Below are 11,452 nucleotides of genomic sequence, written 5' to 3' on the forward strand. Positions count from 1 at the left end.
TAAAAATATGTATAATGTAGGAGGATTAACCATTTGATTAATATTTCTACATACAAATGAAGATCTGAGTCAAAGCGTTACCTTTGTGGTGGATTTTAATGTTTTGCAAAAGGGGGGAACATAGAATGGTACAGAGATCATTCAGGGCTTCTTCGAAATTTGACTTTTATACAGAGAAATGCCAAGGTCAGATTCAGATACAAGTTGGTGCATCAACAGATCCACTTGTAACACAGAACAGTACCAAGAGCTGAGCAAGTGCCTAATGAAGAATTAGTTTTTCTTGTAAGATTTAATTTGTTTACACTGTAACTTTATGCGGGTTTTCTAGCGAGGGCAACCAGACTTTCTGAGAAGGAGTGAGCCAGGTGCTTCCCTTCCTTCTGTAACCATATCAGTCCCCAAACCCAGCGTCTTAACAGCCCAGGCCTTGAATACAACCACCCTCAACACAGGTACCTATTAAATCTGTTACCCCATCTATAAACACATATTAATAATGAGAGATGTTTGTCTTATTAAAACATGTTCATTTCTCTGTAGTTCAGGCAATGCAGAGTTCCTCACTGATCAAGCCCTCTACAACAGACCGGCAAACAGGGTAAGAAACATGCTTTATTTTTATTTCTAGTATAGCACCAAGTAGGGCTGGGAAAAAAATAGATTCATTGAATTTTAAGTTTAAATTGATTTGTTTGGAAGAAATTTTATTTCCACCACTTTCTTACACTGAAAATGTAAGAAAGGCTGTTCACTGCAGTCACAGGGAGCAGTGTTTTACAGGTGATGTGCTCTTCTTTCTTGTATCACTGAGTCACTTGAGTCACTGAGAAGAGAAAAGGAAGGAGTTTAGCACAGGACAGCTTTGACTGCTCTGATGTTAGTGACCCACATCTGCGCGCTGTTAGGATTAGTCTGTTTTGGCTCATTCATAAAATGGAGATGGATTTCCCTACAAATTGAAACAATTATAATATTTGTTGTTATTTTAACATCTTCTGCCACAGTTTTAAACATATTCCTACTTGTCACCACAGAACAGTATCGTGGAAGCCTCCGTCTGAGACTTCTCCTGCTGCAAAACGTCGAAGGAGATTATCCCCTGGACCAATCATCGTCATCAAGGACGAGCCAGAAGACGAGGATGAAGTCAGCTTTGTAAGATTCATTTTTCTAGAATTGTCATTTCAATTACTCAGTATATGCTGCAACTTTATATAAAGCTTTATCTTTTCCACAAATACCTTTCTCAATATTTCACTTTTTTATACACGCATTACAGTTTTAAATACCCCAAAGCCTGTGTTCGCATCCACTTTGTCTTGATAAGCAGAGAGATGAAAAGTGGATTGTATGAAGTTTTTGCATGAACATTTTTTATAAAACAAATGACAGACTGGCAAGATTAATATGGTAAATTTGTGGTTTTACACTACCAGTGAAAAGTTTTGGACACACCATATTTTAGTTTTTTTACTATTTGCAACATTTTATATGCATACAGAAGACATCAAATATATGAAGTAATAAATATGGGATGATGTAGCAAAGAAAAAAAAATGAAATAACTCTCCTATGTAAGTAGCAAAAGGGGAGAATTGTGAAAATGGTAAGTTAAGTTATACTGTGGAACATTCCAGGCAAAAACTAACATCTTTATGGAGTCTAGAAGGTGACAGAGCTTTCACCAGAAAAATTACATAATGCATCTTTTTAAACATTCTCCTAGAAAATATTTGGCATGCACTGTTATTGACTTCATATCTTCTCATTGTTCTGTAGGTTCAGTCCAGTGTAGGCTCCAGTCTTCCTGACAGCAGCACGCCAGCGAAGTCCAAACCTCGCCCTCCGCAGAAGACCTGTCCCTCGGTGAAGGTGACTATCCCAGTGTCCAGCAAACCCTCTGAGAAGGCCACGCCCCAAACCGAGAAGGGGGCCGAGCCAGAGGACGACCCCAACGAGGACTGGTGCGCCGTCTGTCAGAACGGAGGGGAACTGCTCTGTTGCGACAAATGCCCCAAAGTGTTTCACCTCAACTGCCACATCCCAACGCTTAACGAGTCGCCAAGGTAACAAGGAGGTCTCCCATTAGTACCACCAATGTCCCTGTAAGGTTAAAAGGGCCCATATTACGCTATCTTCTGATCTATGTTATCATCTAATGTTGTTTCCTTATCACAAACAAACTTGGAGTTGTGTTTTGTTTCATTCACACATGTTTAACACACAAAGCCTGCAAATTTAGACTTTTAAAGGAAGTGCTCCACTGTGTTTTTAATCCCCATGCACCTTCACTACAATAATTTGGATGATTTCAGACCTGGAATTTCCAATGTCTACTGAACAAAAGGTAAAAGGTTGCTGTTAACACAAGGTGGAACAGACCATTTTGAGCTTTGTAGACAGACCAATAATGTAGTATGTGTGAATGTGTGAATGAAACTAAACACAACTCCAGATATGTTTTTGAGGTAACAACTACTCTAACATGCCTTACATTAATCAGTTTTCCTTAATATAGAACCTTGAATTAAATACAGTGATTACCTGTTGTTGCTGGCCTCATTGGGAGTAATTTAACCAAAATCAATATGTTGAGCTGAAATCAAACATTTAACTTTAGCTTTATTCGTTAGGAACTGTGTTCACAAACCTGCTATGTTTATCTCATGGAACCATAAACATCCTGTCTTAGTCTTATGACTCAAAGTCCTTTCGACTGATAACAGTAACACCTCAAGAGTTGAAAAATATTTATTTTTTTATTAGTTATTTGATTGGGAAAAATGCACATTCACTTAGATAAATATGCCACTATTGGCTGTACAGCTAGTTTTTAACTGCAGTCCCCAGACACGACTATCTGAGGCTATTTGGGTTGGAAACATATAACTTTTATTTATTTTTTCTAACAGTGAATACGTTGAACTTTGTGCCAATTTATAGATATTACAGAAATATTAACCATAAAGCAGGTCAACAAATCTGCAATCTGACACTTGAATAGCAAAGTCTGACCTGTCCTTAGCTCAGTGTTAAACTAAAGGGTTTCTAGAAAGTTTTGTCTCATGAAACCAGCCTATTTGCAGTGCCATGTATGTACTGGTGTTTCTGTTTTTTTTTAATATTTGTCTCTGTGAAAATTGCTAATTTGCTTTATGTGCAAATTATGTAAATTGGGAAGTTTGATCAAATTTATTCTTTTTTAAAATAATGATTCTATATAAAAATTAAAGTACTCCCACAAGATGAAAAAGAAAAAAATATATTATTATAGAAACCGGTAATGTAAGACTAAATCTATTTACATGTAAAAGAGTGGGCTGGATTGCACACCATTTTTAATGTATGTATATATTTACTATCAAATAATGTATAATGTTATGATTTTCTATACAGTCGTAAAGCTTTTAAAGTTGAATTGGTCATGAAGAAATATTAGACTATTACCAAATTTCTTGCTCTAATCTAACTGTTGTTAAAAGATTTGACCACAAGGAGGCACTAACTTCTTAACGTTCAATACAAGATTAACTACAACAATGTGACATCAGTGAATATAATGAGCATTTTAAGATGATTATATGAATATGAACGTACACAAATGCCTGATATAAGGTAAAATGTACTTTATTTTGTATTTCTCTCTACAGTGGTGAGTGGTACTGCTCTCTCTGCCGAAATTTGGAGGCTCCTGAAATGGAGTACGTCTCTGACCGGAAAGACGATCCCGGGACTGAGAAATTCCCCATTGTTGACAGGAGGGTATGATCTATGACTGAATTTCATTTTTTTTTTTTTTTTTAATTCTTTTAAAGATGCACTATGCAACTTTTTGGTGGAGGGTTCATCACTTGCTTGTTTTGAAGGACATTAAACAGATCAACCTTACATTTATTCAATTACAGGTGGTTTTATAACTCAAAAACAGGTATTCCGATTGATCAGACATTTAACATGGTCTGGTTTGGTCTCCATGATGATAGAAAGGTTTAATGCCATACTGTGAAACATTCCAGACAAAACAATAACATTTCCAGAAAAGCATTTGATAGACCTCCACCAGAAAAGTTACACAATGCACGGAAAAAATAATAATATTACATATATCGATGGGAATGAAAAGGAGTAGAAAGTATAGACTTGTAATATCTGCTCCCCTTTTCGCACAAAAAACTTTAATGGTTCAAATTTAATGAATCTGTAGAAACTTATTTATGTGACAATATTAAGGACTTATTAATTAACACAAAAGGACATTCACTCTGTCATCTCACATTTTTTGACCTTGGACTGAAACATCAAACATCAGCATCATGGTTTGGAAGATTATCTAATTGTGAGCATCCTGTTCAGAGTGCACACTTTAAATTCATTCAGAAAAATTGATAAAAAGACTGAAATTTGAACTGTAAAACTAATACAAGCATCACATTTCAGAACATGTTTGTACAGATTTGAACTACAGGATTAGCAGTTTTTATGCAGAAGAAGACAGGATATTTTGTTGTTTGTGGAGGAAATTATAGTACTTTAAAATATTGCAGCCTTTGTGAGCTAACTGCATCCATTCATAATTTGATTCATCTCTGGTATGATCATTTATTTGCTGCAGCCCTGCTCTGTGAATGTTTATATTGAATACTTAAATCTTTGTTTTTCAGAAATGTGAGCGGCTACTACTGCGAATGTTCTGCAATGACATAAGCACGGACTTCCAGCAACCTGCCTCCCCAGCGGTAACTATCGGAGTATTTGAAGTGTACATATATTACCGGTGAAAAGTAAAAAAAAAAACAAAAAAAAACGAAAACACACCTTTTCCAGTTTTTTACTATTTACTGTTGACCAAAACATATTTTAAACTTTTGATTCATGAAAGTGTCCACCTTTGATGTAACAGCTGAACACACTTGTGGCTAGTTCTTTTTACAATAGAAAGCAAATATTCTTCAGAAAGTTCTTCCCAAGTCTGTTGCAGAAGTTCCCATAAATGTGTGGCACTTGTAGGTTCCTTGTCTTTCACTCTTCTGTCCAGTTCATCCCAAAACCAGCACGATGGGGTTTAAGTCTGGAGACTGTGTTGGACACTATCTTTGAGCTTTGAGTTTTGTTATCTTTTATCTTTTTTTAACCTCTGGCTGTTCAGTACTTACCTTTGTACCATTTCAAGCTCTTCACTGGATTTGTACGACTTGAATTGCAATAAATAACTGGAAAAATTAGGGTGTTCTAAAATTTTTGACCAGTAGTGTACATTTGTAACGGTGATTCAAGATGGGACAAGAGCTCACAAGATCGCATGAGGAAAATTATCTTGTGAGATTTTTTCCCCATGTGTTTACATTTGGATTGGAGAAAATAAATGCTGATGAGTTACCCTTTTGAGATTTTTTTTTTTGAGGAAAAAAAAGCAATGCTACAATGATAGTAAAAATATAATAAAATAACTCAGTAAACAGCAAAATTGATCAATGTCAAAATCTGTCTCAATCTCATGGACCCTGTCTTGCGTCTCATCTTTTGGGAATTGTGTCTTGTCCCATCTCTAATGAATATTCTAGTACTAAAGCCTGTTGGTTTTTTGTTGTTGTTTTTAGGAAAGTAAAAAATACAAGGAACTCATCACAACACCGATGGATTTGTCGATTGTGAAGAAGAGGCTGGAGGCCAAGTCCAGTGACAGCGAGTGTTACACCTGTCCTGAGGGTTTCGTGTCAGACGTGAGGCTCATATTCATCAACTGTGCAAAATACTACAAGGTACAATTTCATTTAAAATCTGTGTGTTGTGAACATGCTTACCACTATCAGTCAAAGTTCTGTTCTGTTTTATGTGTGTCTGTCTGTGTCTGTGTGAATTCCATCACCTAGGTATAGGAATGTCATGACAATTACTTTTAATTTTTTAAATTAGGAATAGGACATGATCTTGTGCCATAAGACAAAATTACCACAAGACTGTGCTCACATGTGAAAAATTATCTTGTGAGATTGTTTTTCCTCATATTTTTTACATTTTCCTTGGATAAAAAGGGTTTATTAAAGGGGTTTAACTTTGCAGAGTAAGTCCTCTTGAGAAGCTGTAATTCCAAAAAGCAGTGCTACAATGACTGCAAAACTATAACATGAAATAAACCCAAAACTGTGAATTGAATGGCACAATTCATTTATTAAAAATATAACAAAATCCAATCTTGTCTCGTTCTCGTGAACCGAATCTCATGTCATGCCTCGTCTTATAGAAATTGTGTCTCATCCCATCGCTAGATTTTATAGTTAAATGAATAACAGATAGAACAATACTTTATATTTTGAGGCTTTTTTGCATTAGTATTTAAAGTTTAGTTATTTTTTAATAGTAATGTATAATACAAAAGTCTATTTATCAGGGAAAATAGTGATAGAAAATACTTACATAAATAAAAAAATGCAATTTTTCGATATGGATATATGGAAAAATTTTCTGACATCATGAGGGGTGTAACAATATCCAACTCTCACGATACGATATCGTCACGGTATGAACCTCACGGTACGATATTTATTGCGATATTTTGTAGAGACAAGACTTAACCCAAAGAACTAAGACTCAAAAGTGCTCACAACTGTTATTTCTTGTTTTAATTTGCACTGAAATGGAGCAAAGGATCATGGGCTATGTAGTTCCCTCTGTCTTTTTTTTTTAGCTATTGCTGCACCATAACTTTTAATTTGACTTGCAAGTCGATATATTGTGATGGTCCACGATATTATTGTGAGAACTTTGACGATACAATGTCACAATATTTCAGTTATTATTAAATCCCTAGACATCACTGATACCGATATTAGCACCAATATTAAGTCCATACCTTCCCTTAGCATAACATATATTTAATGTTAAAGATGACTGAACACTTAAGAAAATATTTACTAAACATTTGTGTAATTTTCATTTCAACAGGCTACGTCAGAGGTGGGCAGTGCTGGGCTCTACCTGGAGGAGTACTTTGAGGAACAGCTGAAGCTTGTGTATCCAGACAAAGTGTTCCCAGGTGGGAGAGAGGAAGGCATGATCCCGCCTTTAGAGGACGAGATAGAAGAGGAAGAAACAGAAATTCCACAAAAAGAAGAGACAGACGCAGACATCACAGACAAAAGCCCACCTAGCGTCAGTGATGAAAAACTAGACAATCCTACGGAAAACGAGGTACCTGAAGAGGCTGTGGCAACTGAGAAAGAAGAACAAGCAGCTGTAGATGACAAGACAGAGGAGAAGTCAAGTTCACCAATCGAAAATGTGCTGGAAAAAGACATTGCACTTTCAAATGAGGAATCCACGACGAAAGAGGCTGAACCAGAAACTGAAATGAAAGACGCGGAATGCTCTCCAGAGGTGAAAAACGAAGAAATTGACAAATCACTTGAAATTGCACAACCAGAGGAAAAAGCAACACCACCTCCTTTAGAAAATACTGTTAAATCTGAAACAATTGAGTCCAGTGACATGGATGCACCAAAAGAAGAACAAGAAGAAGAAAAAGAAGAAGAGGAGGAGAAGAAAAGTTAGTTAGAATTTGTCATTAAAAGGTGCACTGTGTAACTTTTCTAGTAGAGGTTATGCCACCTGCTTGAGTCCATGTACATGTTATTGTTTTTCTCTATAGTATGTTAATTTAATTTAACTATCACCATGGAGACGAGCAGCCCACGTCACCAGGCCAAGTTACAGGTCAGATCTGTGTAGAAGTGGGACCTATCGCAGAAATAATGTTTTTTTTTGTGGTAGTTTATACAATACAAGTACAAATACAAGTTATATTTGTTTAATGCCACTGCGGAACATCCCAGGCATAGCAATAATATCACCATGGAGACAAGCAGATGGCGGATGCTCCAGCACTGTGTAACTTTTCTGATGAATCTTCTGCCACCTGCTCATCTCCAATATTTGCTGTTTTGCCAAAAGCAGGGGTTTTCAGATTGGGTGGATGTGAGCCTCCCATTAGAGTAAAGAAACCTGAGCCCCCCCCCCCCCCCCCCCCCCTTTGCCCAAATTCCCATCCGCCTGCCCTCCCCCACACAGGACTTTGAAGTAAATTCATCTTTTGTGTTTCTGGCAATTATGAGTTTCAGTAACAGCTGATATACGTTTTAATATTGTATTTTCACATATGTATATTTTTAAAGTGCTTTCATAAACCATTTTTGTAACAGCAAATCATTTTCAATGTCATGCAGGCCTTATTGAGACGACTTTTAACATCACTGAACATCAGGAGGTCACAGGAATAAACCAGGTTTAAACCAGGTCTAAACCAGGTCTAAACCAGGTCTAAACCAGGTCCAAACCAGGTCCAAACCAGTTTCAAACCAGGTTCAAACCAGGACTAAACCAGGACTAAACCAGGACTAAACCAGGAAAAAACCAGGTCCAAACCAGGTCCAAACCAGGTCCAAGCCAGGACTAAACCAGGACTAAACCAGGTCCAAACCACATCCAAACCAAGTCCAAACCAGGACTAAACCAGGTCCAAACCAGGTCCAAGCCAGGACTAAACCAGGACTAAACCAGGTCCAAACCACATCCAAACCAGGACTAAACTAGGTCCAAACCATGGCTACACCAGGGCTAAACCAAGTCCAAACCAGGACTAAACCAGGTCCAAACCAGGACTAAATCAGGACTAAACCAGGTCCAAACCAGGACTAAACCAGGACTAAACCAGGACTAAATCAGGACTAAACCAGGTCCAAACCAGATCCAAACCAGGACTAATCCAGGTATAAACCAGGACTAAACCGGGTCTAAACTAGAACTAAACCAGGACTAATTTTGAACTTAATAGAGAGAGAGAGAGAGAGAGAGACCCCCGAGCCCGTGGAGCACGGTGTCCGGCAAAATGCGATCGGGTAATGGCTTCAGTTAGCCCCGTGGGAGCTCTGTGCCGGTCCTTTCTGCTGCGGTCACCCGACGTCTACACAGGCACACCTCCGGTCCCACCTCGACACTCAGTCCTGGTGCAATTCTGGTTTAGTCCACGTTTTGTCCCCATGTGTTGCTCTCCCCACTGGCTCTTTGGCGCCCTCTAGGGGAGGTGGGCCTCACCTATTGAAAACCGCTGGCCTAGAATATTCCACAGTAAAGCATTAACTTTCTATCTTGCATTCATTGAATTACAGATGCTTTTAGTAAATACCTCTATATATCAGTGGTGTCTCTTCTCCACAGATTTGAACTGTAACTTGGTCTTGAGTTCTGCTCATTTCCATGGAGATAAGTCTAATATCACCATTTGGAAGATTAATTTCATTACAGGTGTTTTTAGTACGTACCTTACTGTAAGTGCTCTCCTCTCCACAGACTGTAACTGTAACTCAGTCTTCAGGTGTTATCTTCTTGTCTCTGTGGAGATAGATAGGTTTAATGTCACACTGTGAAACATTCTTTTCATTCAATTGCAGATGTTTTTATTAAATATTTTTCTGTAAGTGCTCTCTTCTTCACAGATCGAAACTCTTCGTTAGTGTTGAGGTGTTTTCTGCTCGTCTCCATGGAGATAGATAGGTTTAATGTCACACTGCGGAACATTCCAGACAAAGCCATAACATGTCCGTGGATTGGAATGAAGCAGGTGGCAGAACCTTCACCAGAAAAGTTACACAGTGTATCTTTAAAGTTTGTGACGTTTGAATTAGTTGAGTCTTCCACTTAAAATGCTGCAATGGGACCTTTGAGTTTTTGTACAATGTTTGAAATAGGAACTGTTTTGTACATAATGAGTCGAAACCCTCTTTGTATGATATAATTTTATGTATGTAACTAGGACATACTGTTTGGTGAAGTGTCGTGTTGCATAAAATATTGTACATTTTCGTATTTGCGTCTCACTTGTACATAGAGGCTTGACTGTTGCACTAAAGCTCCAGATGAGATATAGGATGACAATTGCATGCAGATTTGTCTTTGCTATGTTTTTATTTTTTATGTAATTTTTATTATTATTCAGCTTGTTTGAAAATATGAATTATACCCTGATTTGTTTTTCCTTGTGCTTTTGTCTTGTGGTCTAATTTCTTCTTTGAGCCCATATGAACCTTTTTTTTTTTTTTGTTATAATGTTGTTTCCTTGTCACAATCAGACCTGGAGTTTTGTTTTGTTTTATTCACACGTTTAACGCACAAATCCTGCACATTTACTTGAGTTCTTCTCTAAAACTGAAAACACTCTGTTCCACTTTGTAATGTCATGTGGTAAATACAGGGAGTGCTCCATTGTGTTTTTAAACTCCATCGTGATATTGTATCGTCAAAGTTTTCACAATAATATCATGGACCATCACAATATATTGAATTACAAGTCTCTTTGCTCAAATTAAGAGTTATTGTGCAGCAATAGCTAAAAAAAGACACAGGGAACTACATAGACCATGATCCTTTGCTCCATTTCAGTGTAGACTACAAGAAGAAATAACAGTTCTAAGCACTTTTAAGTCTTAGTTCTAGTCTTGTCAAGGCATTTTAAGAGGAAAAAGTCGCATATTAACAGTTTTTTGTTAGCCTTCACAAAATATCACAATAAATATTGTACCGTGAGATGTATATCGTGAAAATATTCAGAGATTTGAATATTGTTACATCCCTAATCGTGAGCCTCCTCCCCATATCATGAGCTTTCCCACGATATCGCAATAAATATTGTACCGTGAGGTTCATACCATGACAATATCGTATCGTGAGACTTGGATATCATTACACCCCTACTCACTAGATTTATTTGGATGATTTCAGGTGTGGAACTGCAAATCTGTACTGATCAAAACGGAAAAGTTAGCTGTTAATTTGACAGCTAACTTTGTTTATGACATCACAAGTTGGAGCAGAGCATTTTGACCTCTGGAGACTAAAAATCCAGAATTAGTCAAACGTGTGAATGAAACAAAATGCAACTCCAGATATGTTTTTGATGAGGAAACAACATAACATGGCTAAAAGTTCATAAGAGTCAATTTTCCCTATTATACGACCTTTAGAATGGACAAAACACCAACAAGCCATCATGGATTTATAATACTTCTGCACCCTCAGGCATTTTTTCGTCCACCGGTGTTATACCACTGGGACTGGGCAATATAGTGCTAAAAACTATTTGTGGCCTTTTCAATGAGCAATGTGCTATGCTGGGAGTTTTGTCATATCATGATTCAGTTTTTCTCTGGTTAATGCAGACCTCAAACACAAACACTGACTGGTATCCTCTGCTATGCCCCAAGTGAGTGACAGGGGGTTGAGCTAATCACAGTCCATGAAAGTGTTATAAAAGCAGATGTCTTTAGTAGCCCTGTCGCAATTATTACTTAATACTATTTTGACTTATCGTTCAGTACATGAAAGCAGGAACAGTATGTTTTGGGGATCAGTATTTATCCTGTGTACATTTTCTTTGCACTACTGGGAGATTGTTGGTTAA

The 11,452-nt window shown here is 37.4% G+C and overlaps 1 protein-coding gene across 2 annotated transcripts in view; it reads left to right on the forward strand.

Moving 5' to 3' along the window:
• Positions 1-10,036, forward strand: part of trim24 (tripartite motif containing 24) — a 25,142-nt gene extending 15,106 nt beyond the window's left edge. For both annotated transcript variants that reach the window (XM_020930189.2, XM_055153718.1), the window contains exons 12-19: positions 332-455; positions 544-601; positions 1,038-1,158; positions 1,783-2,069; positions 3,654-3,765; positions 4,665-4,739; positions 5,601-5,762; positions 6,946-10,036. In XM_020930189.2, the coding sequence (XP_020785848.2) occupies positions 332-455; positions 544-601; positions 1,038-1,158; positions 1,783-2,069; positions 3,654-3,765; positions 4,665-4,739; positions 5,601-5,762; positions 6,946-7,551 (1,545 nt within the window). In that variant the 3' untranslated portion in view covers positions 7,552-10,036. The remainder of the gene's footprint in view (positions 1-331; positions 456-543; positions 602-1,037; positions 1,159-1,782; positions 2,070-3,653; positions 3,766-4,664; positions 4,740-5,600; positions 5,763-6,945) is intronic.
• The last annotated feature ends 1,416 nt before the right edge of the window (positions 10,037-11,452 follow it).

The sequence above is a fragment of the Boleophthalmus pectinirostris genome, unplaced genomic scaffold (assembly GCF_026225935.1).
Source record: "Boleophthalmus pectinirostris isolate CB_2022bp ecotype Guang Dong unplaced genomic scaffold, ASM2622593v1 HiC_scaffold_18, whole genome shotgun sequence".
NCBI lineage: Eukaryota > Metazoa > Chordata > Actinopteri > Gobiiformes > Gobiidae > Boleophthalmus > Boleophthalmus pectinirostris.